The sequence below is a fragment of the Bemisia tabaci genome, chromosome 2 (genome assembly GCF_918797505.1).
Source record: "Bemisia tabaci chromosome 2, PGI_BMITA_v3".
Taxonomy (NCBI): Eukaryota; Metazoa; Arthropoda; class Insecta; order Hemiptera; family Aleyrodidae; genus Bemisia; species Bemisia tabaci.
In genome coordinates this window covers 20,333,856-20,361,756 of record NC_092794.1, presented here as the reverse complement: position 1 = coordinate 20,361,756, position 27,901 = coordinate 20,333,856, and the positions used below count along the sequence as shown (strand labels likewise).

At 40.3% G+C, this 27,901-nt stretch overlaps 1 protein-coding gene across 2 annotated transcripts in view; it reads left to right on the top strand.

Annotated features, from left to right (window-relative positions):
- The window catches only part of LOC109043598 (Ca[2+]-channel protein alpha[[1]] subunit T), a 370,781-nt gene that overhangs the window by 282,433 nt on the left and 60,447 nt on the right, over nucleotides 1-27,901 (top strand). For both annotated transcript variants that reach the window (XM_072296890.1, XM_072296891.1), the window contains exons 3-9: nucleotides 13,471-13,582; nucleotides 14,750-14,883; nucleotides 15,896-15,993; nucleotides 16,774-16,945; nucleotides 24,743-25,025; nucleotides 25,724-25,816; nucleotides 27,321-27,499. In XM_072296890.1, the coding sequence (XP_072152991.1) occupies nucleotides 13,471-13,582; nucleotides 14,750-14,883; nucleotides 15,896-15,993; nucleotides 16,774-16,945; nucleotides 24,743-25,025; nucleotides 25,724-25,816; nucleotides 27,321-27,499 (1,071 nt within the window). The remainder of the gene's footprint in view (nucleotides 1-13,470; nucleotides 13,583-14,749; nucleotides 14,884-15,895; nucleotides 15,994-16,773; nucleotides 16,946-24,742; nucleotides 25,026-25,723; nucleotides 25,817-27,320; nucleotides 27,500-27,901) is intronic.

The following is a 27,901-nucleotide window of genomic DNA, read 5'->3' as shown; positions in this document are numbered from 1 at the left end:
TGAGAATTTCGCACTTAAACGACCAAACGCTTGTTTTCCTAATTATAAAAATCCAAACAAAGGGTACTTGTTTCTCAAAGTCGGTCGAAACAAGCTCTAAAAATCACTCTGACATATCTAAATATTTTGCGATGTCGAGTGAACAGGCTGGATTATATTACATTTAGGCAATTGGCAAAGGCATTAGGCGAGGTGAGCTGCACTACTTTGAGGATCCAAAAAGACGGAGTGTCTTCAATTCTTCGTCTGCACCACGAATACATCTGTCAGACACGAAAATTTTTACGCCCACGCAGGCAAAGGATAAGAGTATCTTAGTTTTGTAGAGCAACTATTCGTGTCTATAAGATGTTTCCATAGTACAAACGAAGAATTGAAAGAAACTCTATCTTTTTGGATCCTTGCGGTGAAACTCGCTATGGACGTCGCGCCGCGGGTGAAGTGATGAGTGCCGGGACAGTCAAAACGCCTTCTCTTTTGTGCGTATGCAATACGGACATCCATTAAGCCCGAATAGTTGCATCCAGGAGTTAAACTGAGAGTATGATGTTCGTTGCATTAGACACTAACTGAAGGAGCTTTAATTGTTTGCTTGTTGCTCTTACACCGTAACTTAACCAGTGTTGTCTAGTGCCGCTACATTAAACTATTACTGATTTTTATCGCGACATTGTCAATTTTCCGAATAATGTATTGATTGTTTAAATTAACAACGTTGCCGTCCTGAAATAAGGGTTTCCGCTCCTAATTTTTCTGATCTAAGATTTAAGAATGTCGCAAAGTTGTTTCATGGTCACCGCAAGAATACCTTCAGCGCACATCTCAACATATTTGCACTTTTTTTCGCTGAAGAGTTCGAAAAAAAAACCAGTCAGAGATGTAAATCAACCTACGCTTGATTTAGAGCCTGGCGAGGTAAGACAAACAGTTCGTAGAAAGTAAATCTTACGTTGCTGATTGCCTCAGAACATTGGATCGGAGCATCAGTGGACTGAGTCCATAAAAAAAAAATAAAAATAAATAAAGATAAAAAAAAGGCTTCAATGATGAGGTATCTAAAGGAAGCTATTCTAAAGTTCACACATTAAATCTTAGGTAAGACACTGACAAAAATCAAGTAAACGTTCCTTCTCAAGTTTCTCTTTACTTAGGTATTTTTGCTATCAAACAACCCTCACAAACATATTCACTAAAATGATATACAGCCAAGCTTGAAGAATTCCTCACTGGAAAATATAAGATCGGTCGAGAATGTGAGTTACTTATTAAAACCCAAAAGTGTATTTCATGAGGCCTCAAAAATATTGGGAGGCGGCCCGAGAAAATTTTACGACTTCGACGGGAACTGGGGCGGGCGCTATGGGGGTGAATAACCGCGCTAAGCAACAAAGAGAAAACCGGACCACAGCACTGCCGTGCCAAGGAAGAACGCCGTATGAGCCATCAGACGCTGCCATATTTCCTTCAATAAAAACCTAAGTTACAAGGAAAATCGTTAATATTTTTTTTTCAATTTTTTCAGACAGTTTTGTTCGCAATTTCATCTAGAAGGTTTGAAAATTTCAAGAAAAAATACTCACAATTTTCTTTGAAGATACATGTTTTATCTAGGGCAATTTAGCAACTCTCGAATGTTCATACGGTGTTCTTCCTTAGCAGGGCAGAGCACCTATACGTAGATGAAACCCTCCTTATGTTTTGAAAGATTGATGGATTTCAAAGGCTCAAATCTAATCGAATTTTGCAAATCTACAGACGCATCGCTACACTCGAAAAAATACTCATTCAGAGTCGTCCTGCAGTGGCGTGGCGTGAATTGCGATGTATCGATTGTTATGCCATTTAAACCCATGATAAAGAATCGATTATTAAGGTGTTCACTTCGAACACTCTGTTTATCGATCATTTTCCATAGGTTTAAATGGGAGAACAATCGATACATCGCAATTCACGCCACGCCACTGTCGTCCTGCGATAGATCTCCACACCCCACTGGTGAACAATTGATAATTTGTTTTAATGTCTGATCATGTCTTTCTATCTCTCAAAAAAAAAAAATAATAATAAATAAAACAAAACAAGAAAACTAGATACAATACATTAAGGGCCATGAAATATATCTATGGATTTTGCGAGGCATTTTCCTTATTTTTAGATCCTTTCTTCCTCCAAAGGCATCCCTTGACCTTCCTTCCTAAATTATTACATAGGGCTAGCCTCGTAGCCACCCTGGCAATACATTGATTTTGGTGACACTAGCGCAGCATTGATTGACGTCAGTACTATTTGAGGTACATGCAACCCTCGGAAAACTTCTGTGTTTCGATTTCAGTAACCTTTTCATTTTTACACCTTCCCAACGACAAAAAGCCAACTCGATATTAGGTCGTCATTTTACATTGATTATTAACCCATTGATTTTTTCGTCTGTTCACAGGTAAAAACTTCCGTAATATTTATCAACCTTCGTTGTCGTTGATACGTAAGTAAATACATCTTTTAACTGTAAGTAGTACAACTGATACATACGCTCCCCAGAGCCGAGGCGTGAATGATCGATTATCGATATTTCCCCCATCTGAAGCTAAGGTAAATAATCGATTATTAGGGCGTTCGTTGCGAACACCCTGTTTTTCGATCCTTTTCCACAGGTTTATATGGCGGATCAATCAATATATCGCAAAGCACGCCGCGCTATTGACGCTCCCCCTTGTCCCCTCACATAGCGCCTAAATTAATCTTGTACGAGGTTGAAATGTTTCCAAATAAGTATGTCATTGAAACCGAGTCACGTACAAACCATATGTGTCTTTAGTTCGTATATGAGTCTATTCGATGTTCCGTTTATCAAGAGTATGTATCTCAGCATTCTGGCAGAGGTAGCACTAGCAATTGGGCCGTTCATGTATTACGTTAAGCCTCTTAGGAAGAAAAGGGGTCTGAGCTTGGCTTACGGCGGGGTTTTACATGGTTAGAAGGGGGAGAAGTTAGGTCGAATCTTACACAAAGCCCCCACTTTAAAAAGATTATATATTACACTGAAATTGGCCGTATTTCTGCCAAACGGAACCGGAGACAGGTGGGAAAGAAGGAGTGTGCTCGTTAGTCGAAGGGCATAAGAATGAATGGGAATTATAAAGCACCAGTGACGTCAGCAGTGACGGAATCAGGGATAGGTCTCTTTAACTCATGAGCCCTGTCCACAACGCTCTTAATTATCACAGCACGGCCCATGATTCATGAGTGCTGCATTCAGTTGGCACATAGTTTCGTTCGACAGAATGTAAAATCCCGCTTTTCCATTTCTCCAAAGGGGAAACACGCCCGCTTTAACATTGTTTCTTATTTAGCTTTCTAGAGCACACTCCATCTTCCCCACTCATCTAAGTTTCGTTCGGCAGAAATACGTCCAATCATTCTTTCCACCAATTTTACAGGTTTTATTCTGAGTGTTTTTAGACATATTTAGAGTTGAGGGAATGTCAAACCAGGTTCATGTAATTCAAAAGAGGAGGGTGAGGGCTTGACTTACAGGTGACTCATAGGGAGATGGAGGGGGGGGGGAGGACGGTCAAAAAGTCGGCCAAAATGGTTTACGTGATATTTGAGTGGCCCCCAATATGGCAACAACCTCGATTGATTAAGCGGAACCTTATCTTAATGACGCCTTGTGTTTACACCCTCTTTCAAAATGGGTTAAGTTTAACTCTTAATGAATTCCACAGCCAAATTGGGCATCTAATCTCTTCTCCTCCCTTCCCGTCATGAGACTAGCCAGAAGTAAATCTTTTCTCTTTTGCCTTGTCTTTAATCGCTGTTATACGCTTGAGATATCACAGTCGGACTGCGCTCTTTAGCTTGAGCTCCATAACGGCAATGAGACATATATCAATGGCCAAAGTGTGAGACCAAGTATCTCCGTTTGCGACGTTGCAGATATTCTGCTATGCCTTATTTTTTCTCCGGAAAACTATTCAACATAATTTCTTGAAAAACTTCTTTGATTTTTATTCCCTTGTCGCATAAAATTCTGTATAAATTTCAAGCTATAAAGTTGGATTGTTTCTCCTCAAAAAAAAAAAAAAAAAAAAAAAAAAATAGAAGCGGAAATTTTGAAACATCGCATGAGGATACTTGGTTTTGCACTTTGGCCATCAACTTACAAATTTTTGCGAGGCTCAGCAGCTATCTGATATGAGTTAACGGCAGCGCTGAGAATAAAAATCGACGAATCCCAACGCTTGGCTTGATGACCAAAAATTGTTTTAAGATGATGTGAAGTGTAGCCAAGTGCTAGAAATAATGTAACATTTTTCTAAAAAACTTACATTTCATCAATAAAATTTGACCGAAGCTTTTTGAAGCAAGCGCATCATCGTCAGGGTCACAAAGTATAAATAACAAAGGCCGTAACTTAATTTCAGACAAGGTAACAGATTTCAGTGGTAACAGTTCGTAACAAATCAACAGATCGAAACCAAATTTTAAAAAATTTTAATGAGTGAAGACAGAACTTTGAGAGGAGTTATTTGGTATCATCTATTGCGGATTTCATAAATTGATAATCCGATGGAGCAATTTGACAAAATTCATACAATTGTAAAATTGACGTTAGAAATTTCATTTCTGAAAACTCTGTATTATACATTGTGATCGGAGCCCTATTTAAACCTCGCGTTTTGTAGATGGAGTTTTGCTATAGCCGATGTATGTTTGAGGCTAGCAAAAAGTGTATCAAGTGAGGCTTCCTTATCATTATTTGGACGTATTTCTACCAAACAGACCTATGTGGCGATGAGAAATGTGGGGTGTGCTCTAGAAATCTGCATAAGAAGCAATGTAAAAGTGGGCGTGGTTCCTTTTGAAGAATTGGAAAAGCGGGATATTGCATTCTATCAAACAGACCTATGTGCAGCTGAGTGCGGAACTCATGAGCCGCGGGCATAGCAAGAGAGCGTTGTGGACAGGGCTCATGAGTTAAAGCGCCCCGACGACCATCTCCCCCTCGCTCGCGGGCGTCATCATTGCCGCTGACGTCACTGGCGCTTTATTATTCTCATTCACTCTTACGGCCAGAGACTAACGAGCACACCCCATATTTCTCACTTCCACATAGGTCTGTTTGGTAGAACTACGTCCATTTTATTTTCTCTCTCATCATTTTCTACCATGAAGGATGGTTCTCAAATTCACCGCTAAAAGATTAATTTTCTTGAAACAGCAAGACCAGAAATAATCAATTTTTGACAATAACTATACTAGAATTTGATGCTACTAATAGACATTTATTGAACATCCTACTTGAATCGTCCATAAACTCCCAAACCACGTTTTTCGTTTGCTGTGTGTAGAAATATCCACTCCCGGATGAATTTTTTTTACAGGTGAACGAATCAACATCATTACAGACTTGAAGTTTGCACAGAATGTTCTTCGCACAGGGAAGAAAAATCATGGCAGTTTTTATAAATTGCCGTCGATGCAGTTTTCAATTTAAACAATAAAATATGACAGGAAGTCTGCAACGCCATAAACAGAGATACGTGGTTTGGGAGGTTGTCGTCCATATTTAATTTGAAATTTGACTGTGATGAGTGATATTTCAATATAACTGAAATTAAAAACTCGCCAGCTCTATGCTGCCGTGTTAAGGAAGAACGCCGTATGAACATTCGGGAGTTGCCAAATTTCCTTTGATAAAATGTTCATTTATGAGGAAAGTCATGAATATTTTTCCTTAAAATTTTCACATCAAACTACGAACAAAATCCTGTGAAAAATTGACGGAGAAAATCTACAGATTTTCATGAAAATTCGAAATTTGTATAAGGGAAATTTGGCAACGCCTGCTGGTTCATACGGCGTTTTGCCTTAGCAGTGCCGTAAAGTCATCATGCCATGTTTACTCACATGCTCATATACTTCCTTCTTTTCATATATTTCGTTCGTTCGCGAAGAACAAACGCATTTGTTTCAACTACCGACGCCGAACATTGCCTAACGAGAGCCCGTTTCAGATAACGTTTCCTCTTTCGCTGTATGGACGGAATACGAACTCCGCGCATACGCCGGAAAAGGAAAAGTTATCCGAAACGGGATTTAGGAACGAGGCACACGAGGCATGTCCAGTGGCGTGGCGTGAATTACGATATATCGATTGTTATGCCATTTAAACCCATGGAAAAGGATCGATATATAGGGTGTTCGCAGCGAACACCTTAATAATCGATTCTTTACCATAGGTTTAAATGGCATGACAATCGATATATCGCAATTCACGCCACGCCACTGGGCATGTCCGGTTTTCAGTAGCAGCGGCGAGGCGTGAATGATCGATCATCGATATCTTTCCATTTGAAGCTATGGTAAAGAATCGATTATTCAGGTGCTCCTCGCGAACATCCCGTTAATCGATCCTTCTCTATAGGTTTAAATGACAGATCAATCGATATATCGGAAAGCAGCCGCGCGACCCGAAACCCCTACACCGAACCCAGCCCTCCCCCCCCCCCCCCCACCAAAACACGAGGGTCGGCTTTTCTCCCAGCGAGATTTCCCACCTACAAAGTCGGTCATAATGTTTCTCCCGCGGGATACAAGGCCGTTAGTGAATAAACCACCCCATAAAAACCGCGGTCACATAGAACTTCATCATGAGGGTCTGCACGAAGAGCAACTAGTATGACCCAAGGGAACTTCTTGGGCCGGAGCGAATCACTTTTTTTTTTTTTGTTCTGACCGTAATGGCGAAAAACAAGCGTACGGTGTGATCACTGAAAAATATAATATGCTTTTTTAGCACGTAGAATGTCAAAAATGTGTCTGGCGATCCCAAAATGCTACCTCTACGGCCCCGCAGTCAACTTTAGAGCCTGTGAATACAAATTTAACCGCGTGGGAGGCAAGGCAGCATTCTGGGATCCGCAGACACATTTTTGACATCCAGGTGCTACAACATACAATATTTTTCATACGTATAGAAAATTTCAGCCCTCTACGCCATTTCTAACATAAAGTCACTTTTAGGGATGGAAATCAAATTATGTTAATTCCAAAAAATTCAAATCTCAATTCGCAAGGAATTGAACGAGCTGCGGCCTTTTTAGCAAAAATACCAACCGTTTTTACAGAGCATAAATATGTAGGGCACTTGTATTAACATCAGGAAGCTGTTGTGATAGGCGGAGGGGATGGAAGGCTGGCTTACGGGTGGCCTACAAACGGGGAGCGAGGGGAGGGGTCAAAAGGTCGGCCAAAATGGCGCTTACGTAGTTCTTGAATAGTCATAAAGTATTTTCTGAGGAGGATCCAGCAATTTGGCAACACCGGATTCCACCATTTGAACTTATGTTAAATAATCGATTCTTGTCGGAGCACCTGGCCCTACAAGAATCGATATATTTCCATAGGTTTAAATGGAGAAAAACAATGTTGCCAAATTACTGGATCCGCCGATGAGTATTTTCGGAGCTCCTCTCCGACACTAGTCTTGCATACAATGAAAATTCTTTATTTTCAGACAGTTTGAGAGTATATTTCTAAGATTCCTCGGAGCAAGCTCAGTGTATATTCTTTGCTCTCCAAACATTAACTTACGTTGTAGACCTTTCCGCTTGTTTATTTCGTTTTATCGCACCTTCATTTCCTGGAATTTCTACGTCTTTCAAAGTGTCAGTCTGCGAATAAATTTTTAAACATTCGTAAATACAGTGGTGTCAAAATGAGCTGCTAAGATCAAGTGAATAAAATTTATGTAATTTAAAAATGCAAAAAAGTATAGAAGCCATTTCTTTAAATAATAGGAAAACCTACCTCAAAACAGAAAAATATGCATTATGTAAGTTCTGAAAAGAGTGTAAAGAAGCGCAACAGTCATTCGACGGAGAACTCTAGGTTACCGGCACAATTTGGTGCGCTGGGAAGGGAATAATCTAGGTTGCGAGGTGGGTTGCGTATGCCGAGCTGCAGGTTGTAAGTTCATCGTCCCACCGCGTCACCTGTTGCGAAGTTGGGGCAATCGATGCATTCTGACTTTTCATCCCCCTCAACCCCTCCGTGACGCCTCCGTATCCGAGCATCACGATTTGCATACTCACAGCCTCCTCTTTCTTGATGCAACTCGTTGAAAACTGGCGTTTATCATTCCTTCACGAATTCTGTCCGGCCGATTCTCTCAAAATCTAAGTTTCTCATTTACCTACATTATAGTGCTGCTCTTACAAGGATTATATAGCTGCTCTTTTGAAAGAGAACAGCTCTATTCAAGAACACTGGACTGGATCTTGCATTGAAACTCCCTCTTTCATAAGAGCAGCTAGGTACATAATAATTGGATTGCATTTGGATGCATCCATGCTAAAAGGAACTATGTTACACACAAACCCTAAACACATAGTTCCTTTTAGCATAAATACGTCCATTTAGCAAAATGGAACCAGCGCAATTACAGTATATTGTAATAATGTTGCTTCCTCATAACTATCTAAAAAGTATCCAAGAAGAGCAAATAGTTTTTGCTCCCCTCCAAAGAATTGTTAATTTGAAAGGAAAATAATCCGTGAATCCTGTAATCCTGGAAGTTTTTTTTACCGACGTTGTCATGACTGTTCCAAAGCGTCAAATGCTCATGCAAATTGGGCTTTAAGGACAATAATTCAGCGTACTCTTAATTTTATACATATGGTTTTAAATGACATTTTTTCATGGAGAGGCGGTGGGAAACATCTGCGCACTTAAAATGGCTCGAACTTATGAACCGATAAAAACCATTTAGAAACCGCAACATTTTGAGAGAATAATAAGGTCGACAGGAAGTTTTATGGATGGGAAATTTCTTAATCGCGGGGTGAAAAATGAGACCATCTTCCCAAAGCCCCTGGGCGATGGGCATTAGGGAATCTTTCAGTCACATGCTGATTACCCCTATGCTCGATTTTACCTCCCTGACCCGCTCCATATGTTTGCCGATTATCGACGGGTTTTTTGGCGTTTTCGACCACTTCTTGCGGGTTACGCACAAGTTTACAAAATCCACCCGCATGTCAAGCATGAACTCGAGCTAGTTGGAAAATAATGGTTCGGTTACGCTGATCACCAAAACGTGTTATGATGCTTGATTATCGTAGCTTAGCTAAAAATTATTTGATCCGTCCAAACAGCAACATTCTACCTTCAATATTAATTAAGATATCGCGTTTTGAAAAGTTCGGTTATGGACCTCATCAACCACGGGAGTGACACCCTTAATTGGTTTCTTCCACCTTGCTTCATCAGAGTTTTAAATCGAGTAAGCATTGAAAATTTGTATCTCCCTGACTGATGAAAGCATGGTGGAAGAAACCAAGGGTATCACTACCGCGGTGGATGACGTCATAAACCGACTTTTTCAAAGCGTGATATCTCCGGGCCATATTCAACGTAGAAAGTTGCTGTTTGGACGGATCGTATCATTTTTGCTAATCTACATGAATCAAGCATTAAAACACGATTCTGCGACCAGCGCAACTGACCCATGACCTGGCCTCTCTCCCAACTTCCTTCTTAACTTTTAATCAATACAAGTTAAGCCGACATAGGTCTTGGTGACATTCTGTTCGAACCTAAAACTTGCATATTTTCAACAACGATGCTGATACTGTAGGCTTGGTGGTGGCTTACAACACCCGCTTAAAAAAAAATACAAAATGCGCTTTTGCACATATTAGTGGGATATCAAGACGCGAAATTTTCCCTTGTACAATGTCGAAATTTGGAAATCAATGGTATTTGACCCCCCCCTCCCCCCTTGGGGACGGAAGGTAGGGGACAGCATAACTTCGACTGCCTAAGGGCGGTAAATACACCGACCATGGCAAATCTTGTCCAAATAGATAGTTGGAAAGAAAATATTCAAGTTACATTTACCACGAATATGACCATATGTTGTTCATTACTTTATAGGACGTGCGCCATCTTCAAACATCTCATGTTATCGAAATATAAGATGCTTCGGAGAGGAAATCGATTCCTCCTTTATTTCCTTTTTTCGCAGCGATTTTGCACTCGTGGGGCGCTCAAAGCTGTGATAAAAAACTTCCACTTTCTTTCGAGAAGTCAATTGAGGGATTAAACACTAGCTCAAGCTTTCAGGTCCAAGTTTAGTTCCGATACCACCCGGCACCACTGAACCCAGCGTCGGGAACATTTATCACAGTGCAGTTGTCAAAAGCGCGACCTAAGTGATGGGCACCAGAAAGAGATTAATGATGTCTGCCAGTGGTAGTGGCTGCTAATGAACGGCCACAGCTTCAACCCCCAACCCTCCCCTCCCCTCCTCTAAACAAATGAGCTGAATTTGAAAAACCAGCTCCTCGTCCTAGCCCTGAGTGACCAAGCGTGAGAAATACATCGTTTGTTTGCCCGAAAAGTCAGACACAGCTCAGCCTCCTCTTCCCTCTCTTCATAGGCGTATTCAGACAAATTTTATTGCGGAGGCGGGGTGGAGGTACATTTAATCTAAACGGGCGTCTTTTGGTAGTGAGTGGCAACATGCGCGATCACAACTTTCGTTGGGGAGGGCTACCAGCCTCATGAGGGCACCAGCCCCCCCCCCCTCCCTCCGAGAATCCCCTAGCAGCACTCATGCCCTCTCCTTCCACCCCGGCTCCCGTCAAGATGGCGTCGTCGGCCACCTGTTGCTTCTGGACTTAATATCCCTATTTTCGGCTATTTTCAGCCATTATTAGCAATATTTACCTTAAAGTACTCATTTTTTTGGGGTCAAAGTACGTGCGTCTACTTTCCAAGTTTTCATATTCTTCCAATGGAGAATTTGCGAGCACATTCGTTATAGCTTCACCTGAAAGTGCTAAAATAGCGAATTTCGCTGTATTTTTATATATTTTTTCTGATATGGGAAAATGTATAAGAATATACTTAAAAGTGAGAAAATGCGCCGCCTAGTGATGTCATCTCGCGGAATTTCCAATTTAATAAACACAAGTATTTTAGCAGATCGGGTCATTATGTCATATCTCATCCAATAGTTGTTCAATTTGTTAATCAAGGGTATACTCGTGTTTTGTTCACATGGTGGTTTGCACTTAAACATGAGATTCATTTAATTTCACTGCAAATTCTTCATTACCTTCATTGTCAATCAAATTTCATCTTTTGATTTGTGTTTTATTTGTTTCAGGTTGCATGTTCCTTGTTTCTCGGGCTCGTTTCTGCGAGTGATTCCGACTGAGAACTCATAGCCCTAGGATAAAGGTTATGTAAATCGACCCAATATCGTATTGCATGACTCCAAACTTAGCTCTGATAAATATGGTGGAAATCTTCATTGTACTACCGTTGGAATTTGTTTGCAACAGATGCTAAATTGACTCCCAAGATCGAAAACTTAGCCCTCTAAGGAGCCTTAGTCTCTCTAATTTTATTATAAGGAACTTAAATTCTTAAATTCAATTACTTTATGAATAATACCCTGAGATACCGAAATTCTATCTGAAGATACGGGAGGGCCAAGGAGGGATTCTTGTGGTATCTCTTGAATAGATTCCAGTAAATTTGACAACACTGTATCATCTCCTTGATTTATTTGCTATAAGATGCTTTTGGCATCGCAAATAAGATTGCAACACGGTGACGCCTTAATACGGTAGCTTTTTTAGTAAAAATTTATGATTAACAAGTTAAAATGCCTTAAGAAATCTAACAACTAGCTGACAAAAGATTTGTCAGGATTGTTACAATCTGGCCCTGGTAAAAATTGGCAGTAAAATCTGTGTTCCAAAATACCATAGACCTACAGCCGGCTGTTAGATTTCCTTTAGCTTCATAGCCGGCTACACAATTCCTTATAGCCTTTTATAGCCGATGGCGATTAAGCAACAGCCAAGCGATAAAGTGTATGCTAAACGTTACTAATTACGGATGCTAGGACTGAGTGAGTTTTTGGACTACTGCTCTCTTTTTGGACCGTAGTATCTTGATTTATTTTGCGAGAAAAGCTCCGTATTTTTGATGGATGCCTGCCATTCGTAATATATTAGAGCGCCTTCAGTTTCGTATGATACTGTGCAATACCTCTGGTGTGAAATAGTTACTTCAAGCGCCGTGGCACGCTGCGGCGCGGAAGGCGGGCAGCCAGCGCTGAACGCGCATCGGCGCCTACAAACCCAACAGGGATACTTCACGCATAGCGTGGCACGCGCATCGGCGCCTACAAACCTAACAGGGATACTTCACGCGTTGCGCAATGCGTGAAGTATCCCTGTTAGGTTTGTAGGCGCCAGTGCGTCGCCGCTCCGCTTTGTGTTAGGCTCTAATATTTAATCTGGCGGAGTCAGCGTTATTCAACTCATGATTTTGAAAGGTTTGCACATCCTGTATGGATTATTCTCATTTTAATTGATGAAAAAAAAATGTATTATAGGAAAATATAATGTGTGTTTTGTAAATATTAAGGTTGTTCCGTATCAAACTTGATGATTTCCAAAGCACACGAATCTCTACACAATTTCTTAGAGCCTTTTATAATCGATGGCGAAAAAGCAACAGCCAGGCGATAAAGTGTAAAGCCCGGCGATAGGAACTATAGCCCGGCTTCATAATTTGTTATCGCTTCGTATAGCCCGGCCGTATGACTTTCTCCGCATTCTACAGCCAGCTGGATGATTTTCTGTAGCCTTCTTTAGCCGGCTATAAGAATTCCAATGGTATTTTGAAACACAGCTCCTATCGACAATTTTTACCCGGGGGCGATTTGTGAAAAATACCGTTTAATTTAATGCGACTCACAATTAGTGGGTGCTCTACATAACTTTTTAAAACACCTAGACACAGAGGGTAGGGTAAAGATGGAGCTGTGACTGTCCATTACTGATTTTGATTCTTTATATTTGAGAATTGGAATCCTTTCGGCAATTTTGAGTAGATGCGAAAGAACTGCTCATGAGGAAAATGCTGATAACTACACGAAGAGTTCCTAACAGATTATCGAAGCCAATTGTGTTTAGAATAGTAGGGGACGTAATGCTCTAGGGTAGTGAGGAGGGTGGTCAGGGAGAGCGTCATGCCATACAAAATCGTTACAAGGTGGGGGGGGGCGGGTAAAAATCCGGAATTTATCGTCACGTATTTTATGAGCGGCCGACCGCCGACCCCTAAGGTATGCAGACAGCACCATAATTAAGTACTGCGTGAAACTTGTATTCGAGGTCTATTTTTGGTAATGTCACCCAGATATTCTAATATATCTAAAGATATCATGTCTCAAAATAGGAAAATGTTAATTGAAGAAAATACTTTAAAGAAACGTTTTATTTTAAAATATGCTGATCACTAGCAAGAACGAAATGAAACCATTCAAGACTGTATTTTGTATAATTTAAGAAATTATTAAAATTTTACGCATTAAAAGTTTTGTTAATATTTTCCGTTTTCAAAATTAACTTCGCCAATTTTTCCTTAATTCACTTTCTCCACGTGGTTTGAGCGCGTGAGCATGCTGGTCATTCTCCTCAACTGCGTGACGTTGGGCATGTATCAGCCCTGCGTAGACGACGAGTGCGTCACAAACCGCTGTCAAATATTGCAGGTTCGTATTTCACTTAATTTGATTTTTTGAACTTTTCGTTATTTTTCGTTTCCATTTTTTTTACATTTTCTTAAATCAAAGGCGAAGGAAAACCCATACAACGTGGCTTTCATGATGAAGAAATGGCATCATAGGAAAATGGATTTCGACTTGATAAAGTTCGCACTATCATAGCAGAATGAGACTGTTCCCAAAATGCAAATTTTGCTCCCAGTCTTCTCCCATATTTTGGGACCAAAACTTTACTCAGATGTCGTGCTAAATGTACTAGATGCCGGGGCTACATTCTAGCCCCCTTGGATCATTCGGTGGAAGGGGTAGGGGGAGCTAGGTTCCCATTTTGGCAAAACTCTACAAAACTAAAGTAAGATAAGCATATATTCTGCTTGATTCAAGAGGGATTTTTCTCGAGTGGCATCAGTGGCGTGGCGTGCTTTGCGATCTATCGATTGATCTGCCATTTAAACCTGTGGAAAAGGATCGATTATCAGGGTGTTCGCAACGAACACCTTAATAATCGATTCTTTACCATAGCTTCAAATGGGGAAATATCGATATATATCGAAGTGCGCCTACACCACTGAGTGGTATATTTCAATAATACCTCGTTTAACTTAAGTGATACATTTTGCCAGTCGACCTATGCACTTTGCATGGCATGCTATGAATTGGAATTGTTAGACAGTTTAATTGCAGAGTGTTGCAATTCATACGACTCTCCTTTGAGAGTAAATTTAATCCTGACTTCCTGTATCCTACAAAACTTTAGACAGAGTATATACCTACACTTAAATATATTTAAATAAATGATCATAAGATAAAAATGTAACAAACATTAGTAAGTAGAGAGATAGAAGGATATATTCAGAATGACTGATGAGAGGATTATTATCATATCATAATGTATGTAGTTTCAATGCTACTTCTGAGATGTGTAAGCTAAGCTTTAGCTATTGGACTCATATCTCAATTATAAACTTCCTAACTCTCTTATCTAATTAGATATATAACATGTTTAAAATTTACCTTGTATCTAGAATAAGGTTTGTTCAACAAACATGATGAAACATATAACAAACCTTGCTTTCATCTCTATATTCTTTTTCATTCAATTTTAACTATTCACGTTCGATATCATTGCTTTCTGCTTTCTTTACATGATTTCAGCTATTTGATGACTTCATTTTCGCTTTCTTCGCACTAGAAATGGCCATCAAGATGATTGCCATGGGTGTTTATGGCAAAGGCACCTACTTAGCTGATTCTTGGAATCGGCTTGACTTTTTTATAATCCTTGCTGGGTAAGTCGACACTCTTAAGCATGGTGCACTCGCTGAGCATGATATTACAGTAAGCGGAATAGTCAAGGTGTACTGATGAATTTTTGGGGCAAAATAGTATTCAAGCCAATCGCTTTCCTTAAAAATGTCAGAAACACGATTGGGACCAGCACTATACAAAGATCCATTTGTTTAAGAAACTTAACAAATACGCAGAAAAGCAATATTTAGTATTAAGGGAGTATTGGGGGAGAAAATTCGTGGTTTCACTGAAGAAAAGTGCTCTGAAGCGGGAAATGTATGTTATATGGGAACTTCCGACAGCAATTTGTCAATAAGTATGTTCATAATTCATGTGTATTGGGGGGGGGGGGGGGGCTGAATTTCTTTTTGACCTTCACATTGCTCGTTAGGAGCACAAAAACGATCATCTCCAAAATATTTTATCCTAAATCAGGGCTTAGCACGGGAATTTCGACCGAATTGATCTTATTGGCGTAAGTAGTTAGCTCACAAAAGGTAACAACCCCCTTACACTTACCGAAAAACAAACATATTTTCTCTTAATTTGCCATAAAAATAGACAATAGAGGAACTTTATTAAATTGTTGATGTCCGTCGCAATTGCGTTCGTGGCATTTCCAGAGGCACTCGGAGGACAATTTTTTTTTTTTTTTTTTGGGGGGGGGGGAGGAGGTCCCAGAACTACTAATAAATTAGAAATCAGACTTCGGGAGAGAAGGCTCTGAAAAGAAAGCTATGTCTCGCTGGGCACTATAAAATCGGCGAAAGTTCAACGCTAAGAAATCGTATCGAGCCATCTCAGGTATAATTCCTTTGCAATTAGCAATTTTTTCTAATGAACCGTTAGATTTTCTATGACACTTCAAAAGGTTCCGTAAGCATTAGAAAACTTTATCAAAAAACATCCTCAAATTTCAACGGATCAGCGTATTCATTGAAAAGGATCTACGCAAATCGTCTCGTTTATTTTTAAGAGGTTCTCCATCTCATCTGGTGGTTTGTGTTACAGGGCACTCGAGTACTGTCTCAACATTGAGAACGTGAACCTAACAGCGATTCGTACCATTCGGGTGCTTCGGCCACTCCGAGCTATCAACAGGATACCAAGTGAGTTCTTAATTTGCTCCTTTTAAAAACTCTACTCTGGAAAACAGCGATAAAAAGTTATTATTTTTTTACGTTCGAAAATTACGATGTCACTATACAAATCATCAATAATTACTTCATTAGCACAACAGGTAATGGTGAAATTAAGTCAAGTCGTGAGAGCAAGAAGTAAAATGCCCTCTGTTAGTATCGCGTGCAATGAACACTGAACGAAATTCATTATAGCGCCTGGATACAACTATTCGAGCTCTACGGATGTCCGTGTTGCATACGCACGGATTTGAAGGCGTTTTGACACTCCAGGTATCTGTCACTTCATTCTCGCCGCGCCGCAACGCGCGACTGCGGGCATTGCTGCGACACTGCGAGGATCGTAAGTAACGGAGCTCCTTCGATGGGTCACTAAACTTAGTGTCTGTTATTTAGTATTCTGAAAGTACTAGGAGAGTAGATGACGTCGTGATTTACTGCGTATTTTTGGTGCCAAAATCCTGGACAAGCCCGCTTCTAAAACGCTCAAAAATTCGAGGGAATTTCAAACGCGCCGAAATGGCGGAAAAATGATGGAAATAATGTACTACGACAGTCAATGACGACTGAAAACCCCCCTCCCCCTAAGTGAGTTACGTAATACTTGAATGACCCCTTTGCGCTTATAATTCCACCCCGACACTTTGTTTATGCATCGTCCGATAAAATCTATTATCAATGAAAATAGAGATGAATCCACATGTAATCTATAAATGTTTAGTTTCATGCGTTGTTTTATTTGTTTGTCAGGTATGCGAATCTTGGTCATGCTACTTCTAGACACATTGCCGATGCTTGGGAACGTTCTTATCCTCTGTTTTTTTGTATTTTTTATATTTGGTATTATCGGCGTCCAACTGTGGGGAGGAATACTTCGTCAGCGATGTTTCCTCAAGCCAGACCCCAATATCTCTTATCCCAAGTAAGTTCTTCTTGATTGATTGCAACTGTCCTTGTCTCGCGCGCATTGCGATATTCATCTTTTGAACTACAAACTTCAAGTCTGTGAGGTTAATAGAGCGGTGAGATACCAAACCTCGTGTTACAACTATTTCGACTTCTGGGTGGCTAAAATTGCATAACCATTGAATTGAAGGATAACTAAGTTTTCTCACTAGGTTTTCACAATAATTTCGCGTTGCGATATTATATTTTGATCCCTTGAAGTATGCGTGTCATAACGAGGAAATCTGAGTTTATTCCCGGTAATTCTATCCCCTCAGACAAGGCCATGGTATATAAAGAGGTGTAACCAAAAATTTGGTCAGGGGCGACGGGCGATAGATGGGAGCATACATGCAGACATATGAATGGTTGAAGTGGATACATTTTTTAAAATTTAGTCAAAACCGGATCCACACTGAAAAAAATACAATCCCTCGAAATTGCCAGGGTCGTTTTGAGTCAAATGAAATGATTTTCCTCAAGCTAGACCCCAATATCTCCTATCCTAAATAAGTTCAATCAGCTCCGTTGCCAACCGGTTCTGAAAAGTGCCTTTTTAGAAAGATAGAGTTTGGATAAAGTGAGAGAAAAAATACTAAGAAATGGCCCGAACTGTACGTAATAAGGTGGAGAAATGGTGCTAAGTCCACACCATTTCGCGTGGAAGACAAAGCCAAGAAGTTCCAAAAATTATTACTTTATTTTTGACTCTAATCATAATTTTTGGAACTTTTCGGTTTTGTCTTCTTCGCGAAATGGTGTGGACCCAGCACCATTTCTCCGCTTTATTTCGATAAAGTATATCAGAAAACTACTGCAGTGAGAGCGCTTCAGTCGTGAAATATTAAAAGAAAATACGGAAAGAACTTAGGAATGACCTTCTTTCACAATCGCGCGTCACTTTGAGATAGTTTTAGACAGTTCCATTAAGTTTCAGGAACAACCGCGTTATTGCAACTCCAGAAAATCTGAGAAAATCCTGATGAAGAGGACGAGAGGGAGAGGGTTTCTCTCCCGAAGCTGCCGCGCCGCACAATGGAACGAGATAATAGAAGAGGTCGGACATGAAATTGGCAAAAATTTCAAATTTTAATGTTTATTATGACACAAATTCAATTTCATGGGGGTGTGCTTGAAAGAAAATTTCACGAGAAAACCAATGAAACCACTCTTAAACTTTACTGCCTTATAGTTTCGATAATATAACTTTTCAAAGTGTCCAGATTTTTTTCGACTTTTTCTATCGACATGTTCCTCTGTGCGCCGCACGGCTGAGCTGAGCGCAGTTAGTTGTGTCTGCACGGTAGGGATGAGGAGCAAAGCTGTTTAGGGGGATGTGCATCACAACGGGAGCGGAGGGCGGCGTGGGGAGGGGTAGGAAGTTGCCGCAGGGCCGTGATAGGAGGCGTACTGTGCGGTGAAGCATGCGGAGGAGGGAATCAACGGTATGCTAATTTTCAGCCGCGCGACCTTGCAACAAGTTTTCTATTATGATTTATTTCAACTTTCAACGTGCAGTAATGACAGAAAAAATATCCAAAGAAGGGGTATCGATAGGGGTCGTTTTTGAGCCCACCCTCGATTTCGCCCCTGGACGATTTTTTGCTCACTGAAGGTCTATATTTTTCGGAATGCATCATGATTTGTTCATTTTTTATCTGTTTTTGCACTGAAAAAAAATATCTCGGTGTATTTACTAAGAAAAGGGTAAAATTACCAAGAATTTAGGGATCTATTTGATCCCAGTTTTTTCTTGGTAAAATTACCACTTATGCGGAATTGGTAATTTTACCGAGAAATCTCGGTAAAATTATTGAACTTTCTCGGTAATTTGACTGGACCTTGGTAAAAACGCCAATATTTTTTATCGACCGTGGTGGAATTACCGAGATAAAATGGCAAAGTTACCGGGAATTGATTACCAATAAAAGTGGTATTCTTACCTGGAAAAAACAGTAAAAATACCAGTTTTTAGGTAAGCTTACCAGTCTGTCTTGGTAAAATTACCATTAATTGGTAAAAAAAGTGAGATGGCAAAGGTACCAACGGACCTTGGTAAAAACGCCGAGAATTTTTTTTCAGTGTGGGTCCAAAACTGGCAGATTTTGGCGAAAAATGGGAGTATGAGGTTGAATGCCCAAGAAGCCGCAGTTATCGACAAAATCTGCCTACAGACGCATGATTTGATCAGTTTACTGCCGCGCTAAGGAAGAACACCGTATGAACATCCGAAAGTTGCCAAACTTCTCCTCTAAAAACATTAATGTTTGCGGCAAATAATGAAAATTTCTACCTGAAACTCTCTGATACTTTAGATCACATTGCGACGGAAATTTCCTGAAAAATTGGACGGAAAATTTTGACAAGTTTTCCTAAAAATTCGTATTTTACCAAGAGAAATTTGACAATGCAAGAAGATTCGTACGGTGTTCTTCCTCAGCACGGTAGTATAAGACCTACAGAGAGACCGGAAATGATCAAATACTCATGCACTCTGTAAATTCTAGACTTCCAATATGAATACGCAAAAAATCGTAAACTTGAGGAAAAGTAAAAATCGAGCTGCATTCGTTCGTTCGTACTGAAATAGGCCGTGTGCATACAAGTTTTCTCCCGGCAAATGTTTTGTATTGATATCATGGTACATACTCCCTCTATTTTTATACAGCCCTCTTTGGAGAGTTCTCAACTCGACAACGGTGCCATCAAAGCAGTCTCGGTTTGATAACTTGATTCGATTGAGTTCCCAAATTAATGTTCTCGCCTATTTGGCGTCGAGCCATCATCCCCCAGCCCTCCTATCAACCCCCCCCCCCCCTCGTATCAATCGTCTCACCGCACTTCTAGTCCCCCCGTGCCGATTCGTCGCCTTCCGTGGAATATAGAGTTTAAGACTAGCATCATAATCCGCATTCTATTTTTCTAGAATTCTAGAATTAAGACTTAGTCTAGAGCTTTGCCGCTGGCTAAGCTCTCTCAACTTGGTAGGGATTGAAAGTAAAGTAAGTGGTATCGATCCGCTCGGCCGCAACAAGCATTCATATTTTAAGATTTGCGGAAGTTGGAAGTAGCATCACAACAAATGAAACTTCATTGGAGGAGTTTATTCATAGCATAAAAACTTCTCAATCTATATAACAACATAAAACAATCTTTTAAACTGATGCATTTTTTTCACTTGACTGTAGCTGTTTTATTTTAAAGACTAAAAGTAAATAGGCTGTGCGTCATTCAATTTCTTATTAATGCTTAAAATAATGCACTCACCCTTTAAATTGTGCGAGGTACGCAACGATGAGGCAATAGCAAAATATTTAAGTCGGCAAGAATATTCTATACTTAGGTGAGCCTCATTATCGCACTTCAAATTACAATATTGAATTAAACAATTATACGCATAATAAATATTAATAAATTGCCGTTGAGAAACCACTAGGCCCATAGAATCCAAAATTAGTCGTTTGTTACAAAATATTGCGATTGTTTTATTTAATGAAAAAGCTGAAATATGAAAGATCTATTGTTGTCCAAGGTCGCGTTAAATCACTGAGCGCCATTCTCTACCCGGTTCGCACCCCGAAACAATAATGCGGGGGCCTCACTCGGACTGAACCGAGTTTATATTTATGTGGTGTCGCGAAAGTAATGTGGAGGGCTGTGGCTCGGTTGGGCAGGCTCCCGACTCGGGGGCAAATTGTTTAGGGACTAAATCCATGGGCGAACGGTAAATTTTTAATGTCCGTCATTTACATTTTTGAGCGATCATCAATTAAGTATTTTACATGAAATGTTCAATTAGGTTTAATATGTTAATGAACAATTTATTTGTTGTGCCGTACATTTCGTTGTTTTGGAAATTACCCCGAGTTGATTATTCACATTCACCCATTCATCACTATTTCCACGGTGAAACTACCAAACGACGTATCTCGGTTGACGTTCTGATCACAATTTATTTCTTAAATGGAAAACTACTCAACGTCAATTCTCAATAACTTTCGCGACTTTTCTTTTCTGAGCAAGGAAGATTCTGTAAAAACTCCAAGTATCCTTATCCTTCCTAAAAAAAAAATAGGAGCAGAGATTTTAAAACACCGCAAACGAGATACGTGGTTTGGGAGTTTTGCCGTCAATTTGTTCTACAGCCTCGCGTTAGAATCTAAAACTCCAAACTGGACAGCAGAGCATTTCTCCTTATGATTCATTCCTCCTCTTATATTTAATGCAAATTCAAACTCATAACCTTCATACATGAACTAATGACGCTCCTTATCAACACACGGTGTTGAAGTTCACTGCTTGTTTTATGTTCCATTTAAGTATTATATATTCGAAGTTAAACATTTAAATTTAACCAGTATTATATTTGAACGCTTTCAGTCCTCATGAAATATATGTTTTTTCTTATTTTGAATTAGTTTAGCTGTATTAGGTTCCTTCATTATTTGTGTTTATACTCTCCATTTCCGGACAGCGTGTTGGGCACGAATGGGGCACCTTCGCAATTGGTCTCCAGGCGCGATTATCTTGTGCGACCATACCAATAAATCTGAGATGCTGAGGGTAATAATTTCTGTCCTATCTTACGTTCCATGTCAAATATGCAGCAGAAACGATAAAAAATGCATGAGGCCAAGAGTCACGTATCAAAAGCAGTATCTCAGCTTTATGGGTTTAGCCATTAAATAAGAATTACCGGAAGGGTTATAGTCGGCCATGTTAGCTCCGATTTTTGAAATCTCCGCCGCGGCCCCATGTGTTTAAGCCCGTATCCCTCTATCAAATGAACTCATCAAATGCAGGATGGCGGAGATGCGTACTGGTTTTCGCGCAGGTTATTTCCACGGTGAAACTACCAAACGACGTATCTCGGTTGACGTTCTGATCACAATTTATTTCTTAAATGGAAAACTACTCAACGTCAATTCTCAATAACTTTCGCGACTTTTCTTTTCTGAGCAAGGAAGATTCTGTAAAAACTCCAAGTATCCTTATCCTTCCTAAAAAAAAAATAGGAGCAGAGATTTTAAAACACCGCAAACGAGATACGTGGTTTGGGAGTTTTGCCGTCAATTTGTTCTACAGCCTCGCGTTAGAATCTAAAACTCCAAACTGGACAGCAGAGCATTTCTCCTTATGATTCATTCCTCCTCTTATATTTAATGCAAATTCAAACTCATAACCTTCATACATGAACTAATGACGCTCCTTATCAACACACGGTGTTGAAGTTCACTGCTTGTTTTATGTTCCATTTAAGTATTATATATTCGAAGTTAAACATTTAAATTTAACCAGTATTATATTTGAACGCTTTCAGTCCTCATGAAATATATGTTTTTTCTTATTTTGAATTAGTTTAGCTGTATTAGGTTCCTTCATTATTTGTGTTTATACTCTCCATTTCCGGACAGCGTGTTGGGCACGAATGGGGCACCTTCGCAATTGGTCTCCAGGCGCGATTATCTTGTGCGACCATACCAATAAATCTGAGATGCTGAGGGTAATAATTTCTGTCCTATCTTACGTTCCATGTCAAATATGCAGCAGAAACGATAAAAAATGCATGAGGCCAAGAGTCACGTATCAAAAGCAGTATCTCAGCTTTATGGGTTTAGCCATTAAATAAGAATTACCGGAAGGGTTATAGTCGGCCATGTTAGCTCCGATTTTTGAAATCTCCGCCGCGGCCCCATGTGTTTAAGCCCGTATCCCTCTATCAAATGAACTCATCAAATGCAGGATGGCGGAGATGCGTACTGGTTTTCGCGCAGGTCCGCTATCAAAAGTTGGCGGGCCGTCAAATGTTGACGAACAATTGAAAGCGATCCGCCATCTTGCATTTGATAAGTTCATTTGATAGTGAGACACGGGCTTCACCGCCAAAACTGTTTGAAAATAATGGATCGTATTTTATACATCAAACAGCAGGTAAGACTGTATCGATATCGATTGTTTCTACATGTAAACATAGACTCAAGAGTCACTTTAGAGGCCTGAGTTAACGGGATTCTTGTGATATAGGTTTATGATTCTTATGGGTATAACATGGTAGCAAAAGTGAAATTCTTAGGAATTTTCCCATTTTTAGCTTTTCCCACTTAAGTTGATTCGATCAACGCCATATTTTGTGTCAGAGCGACATGCGATGTATCGTATCGATTTGTTACATTTTTTTAGCTACTCGTCATTTTTCTCGAATTTTAAGATCGTACTTCCGTTTTCACGAGACTAAAGAATTCTTGTACCAAATTTGACAAAGAAATTCAACGTAATAAAGGCGTCGTTTTTTAAGGGGAAAAATATCGCATTCGGGCGCAGTTTCGATATCAATATCGAGTAGCTGAAAAAATGGAACTAATAGATACGATATATCGCATGTCGTTCTGACACAAAATCAGGCCCGCCACATCCCATCTCCGGCCCTGGTACCAGTTTTCCTGGCCCGGACCCCTAGCACAGAGAGGGGTCCGGGGGGCCTTCCCCGGGAAATTTTTGAAGTTTTAAATCTATTTGGACGTTTTGAAGCTCTTATGATGGAGATTTTCCATCAATTTCTGTAGAACAATTACGCCTTTTTTTTTACTTTCAGCACCAAATACTTTCGAATTGTTGCATTCAAAACATCTATAAATTTTTTTTGAGGGGGGCAGATGATACTTTTCAATTCTAGGGGGAGCCGGGCCCCCCTGGACTCCCCTTTCGTACGTCTATGGCGAGGGAGTTGAGCCATTGAAGTCGAGGACGCCCAGACAGGAGGCTCTTAGCATCCGACAACGGAAGAAAATGAAACGCAGTTACTAAAAATATCATTCTACATATACTCAAAATCTTGAAAATAGAAAGAAATCTCTAAAAAAGTAAGAAACATTTTATAGTGCCCTAGCGTGTTTTTGAAACTTTATTCACCTTTTGCGGAATTTTTAGGGTAATTTTTTCACTTTTCCCTACGAGACAAGGGTTACACATGTATTCGTAGTGGTTTGTCACCTGCGTCACGGGCCCCTCCAGGACCCGGGCCCCGGTACCAGGGACCCAGTATCCCCCCCCCCCCTTTGTGGCGGGCCTGCACAAAATGTAGCGTCCATCGAATCACCTCAGAACGTTGTAACCACTCGTCAAAATGTCGTCACAATGGAAGCTCAAAGTGAATCAATTTCAAAAATAAGTGGCTTAAAGTCGGGACTTAATGTGATTGATGAGTGTTGCAACTCAATATAGAGCGGCGTGACTCTTTTTTGATCAACAATCTCGAACAGATCGTATTTATCGATTCACTTTGAGCTTCCACGCTATTTTGACACAGGGCTTAAATCAGAGACAAGAGACCCTCCACTCGTATCTCGGCTATTGTGGAAGCTACTCTGGCAGCTATTACTTTCGGGACTTCAGCATTCCACTGTTAACTTACCTACATGGTTGATGTTTAACAACGTGTTGGTAGTTTCGTTTTGCAAACAAGTCGAAAATGGCCGAAGTTTGTGAAACTTGTTTGGCTCATGACGTCACCCGGAGCTCACCGTCGACCATGTAGGTAGGTCAACACCCAAAATTAGGGTGATGACTGATGCTCCCTAATAATTGTCCATTAGGAACTGTTGAATCCCCGAAAGTAAAATCTTCCACCTGTCGCTAGGAGGCCAGTGGAGGGTCTCTTGTCTCTGGCTTAAATACTGAAATTTTGGTTTGAGGTTATTTTGAACCAAACGATACATCGAACTACAATCGAATACGATCTATTTCCGCTTTACCCTGATTGATATGGTTGTTGCAGGGATCTGGCGGCGTACTACGAGTATCCAGATGAGGAGAAGGACTACATCTGCTCACGGCCTGACGACTCGGGTATGCATCTCTGCAGCGATCTCCCCCCGACCAAGCTCGGGAACCTCGTTTGCACTGAGCCAGCACTCCCGTTCTCCAAGAACGCCCCGACCAACACCTCTTGCGTCAACTGGAACCAGTACTACTCCGAGTGCAAACCTCAGGGTCAGAACCCTTTCCAAGGCACCATCTCTTTCGACAATATCGGCCTCGCTTGGGTCACCATTTTTCTGGTCAGTATTCTGCCGGCTGTTTGGTTAGGTTTTTTGACATTGTATATTTTTTAAAAGAAAACAAAAGGAAGGATCTACAACGCGATTGTCGAGAGCATAGTAATCTACGGGTGTGAAGTATGGCCGATGAAACAGCGGACCCGGGAGGTTTTAGAGGCTACAGAGATGGACTTCTGGCGTAGATCCGCTGGTATTTCTAGAAAGGATCGCGTCAGGAATGAGACGGTACGGGAGATCATGGATGCTTGGACGCCATATGATCAAGGATCATATGGCGAGGCATGAATGATCGATTATCGATATTTCCCCATTTGAAGCTATGGTAAAGAATCGAATATTAAGGTGTTCCTTAATCCTTACATCCTGCTTATCAATTTTTTCCATGGGTTTAAATGGCAGATTAATCGATACATCGCAAAGCACGCCATGCCACTGGACAGCGTGTTGTGTTTTGAATACAGTTCGCCCGAGAGCGAGATGGAGAATGAAAATGGAGATTTCAGAAATAAAGATTTTAATTGAGACTTTTTAAAGAGATGGAATTAGAAATGAACTCTCAATTAGTGACGTATTCAGTCACAAAAAAGGATTTTGGTAAAAAGTGAAAAACTCACAATATTACTTAGGGCTTGATACGACTTAATAATTTTTTTTCTCTGTTTTTTCACCCTTTTTCATTATCCCATTTTTTCACGCAGGTCATCAGTCTGGAGGGTTGGACCGACATTATGTACTACGTCCAGGATGCACATTCCTTTTGGGATTGGATATATTTTGTACTACTTATTGTTGTAAGTGCAATGTGTAATTCAAGTATAAGTCTTTTTCTTTTTGTCAGTAAGACTCACCACCGAACCGATAGTCACATTTCACTATCAGGGCTGGAGAATAACAATTTTCAACCGATAGTTTCTCTTACTACACAGCCTGGTCTAAGTTCTAAATTGGGGTCGGTCATACAATGCACGATGCGGTAAACTAGATGTTTTATTTACCCCGTGCCGTCGCAGGGATGCAGAGATGGGAGCAACGGAGCCAGGAGCCGAAGGCGCCAAAATAAAAAATAAAGGGTAGAGGAAGGAATAAAGAGGAAAGGAAATGGGAGAAAAAGGAAAAAAGGGAGGAGGAAAACAGTGAAAGTAATCGAGGGCAAAAGAGAAAAAAGAGGGGAATTAGGGACAGGAAAAATGTAGACGACGATGAAGAGGCATTGATATAGGGGCAACAGGCGCCTCTTCAAATAGATAATCACCCTTCAGAGCTTAATTATGAAACAAGAGGGCGCTCTTATTGGCGCCTCTTCCTAACATGAGGCATAATTAGAGACTCTGCGTGTCCTTAGAGGCCGAATAGTAGCATTAATTAAAATCCCAATTAACAATGAATATAGCACTGTAGCAGTTTAGATTAGCGAGCAATGCGGTTGCCTGATATAATTATTTGGTGAAGAGTGTCGACGCATAGGGAACGCCTTCATTAAGAAACGATACTTCCTAGCATGGCCTCAGAGGCCCAATAGTTGCATCTATTAATATCTCATCAACAACGCAGCACTAATAGCAGCATAGATTGGTAGGTAATGTGATTGTTTGAGATAATTATTTGATGAGGTGTGTCAACGAATAAGTAATGCCTTCATTGTGAAAAGATACTTCCAAATGGCCGTGGCGGCCAAATATTTGAATGAACTAAAAATGCAAAAATTATACAATATCAAACAAGCTCATTTTATAAAAAGACAATTCCAAGGAAGCTGGCATTAGTGCGCAAATGCAATTTTATTTTATTTTAAGAGAACTATTTCTGTCAAGTTGAATAGCGATTATATGAGGGGCTTGGAGGACAAGGCTCACAAGTGCAGTTCTTATCATATTTCAAGAAATACGTCTTTGAAATTTCAAAATTAAACGGATCCTCACGGCGGAGAGTAAGTTTAAACTGACGTTTTGATGCTTAAGTATTGGAATTTGGAGGCGAATTTTTCACAGATTATGCATTAAGACTAGTTTTACTTGAAATCATTAATATCTCAATTTTTCAAAAACTGCACTCATGCGCCTTGTCCTCCAAGCCCCTCATACAAGTTTTTATTCCAAATTGACAGCCAAGAAATTGAATCCGAACATCATGCATGTGGCTTTATCGATGAAGAATGAGCAATATCAAGAACTCTGTCCTTTGTTTCTAGGCATAATTCGAAACCAATACTATAATGTAGATATTTGTTTTTTACCCTCCTCTCTCTTAAATGGCCTATTATTAAATTTGTGTTCATTTTTTCCGATGATTTTGCAGATCGGATCCTTCTTTATGATCAACCTGTGTCTCGTCGTTATTGCCACCCAATTCTCGGAGACGAAAAAGCGTGAGATGGAGCGCATGCGACTGGAACGGGCACGATATCACTCGACCAGCACTTTGGCCTCTTCCACCAACAACTCTGAGCCCACCTCTTGCTATGCTGAGCTCATCAAGTGAGACACAATTTATTTTTTCATCATTACTAGAGTCCTTTTATACTGAGAGTCAAGAGACAACACCCCCTCATGGAGACACAAACGGACGTTTTTCACGTTGTCGCCCTCTAGGGCCCTAAAAGCTACATAAATCGAGTTGTCCATACTCTCCTTATGAAGGTTTCCCAAGTACTATTAGCTCTCTGACCCCCTAAAATTTTATTTTTTGTCGCCTATCGGTGGCTGAAGTGCGAAGCCACGTATCCTCGTTTGCGGCATTGCAGGCGTCCTGTCATACTTTACTTTTTCTTTGGAAAACTAGTGAATGTAATTTCTCAAAAGCGTCCTTGATTTTTCTTATCTGCAGGCAAAATATCCTGGAGATTACCAGACTCATATCACTGTGTACCTCAAATCATA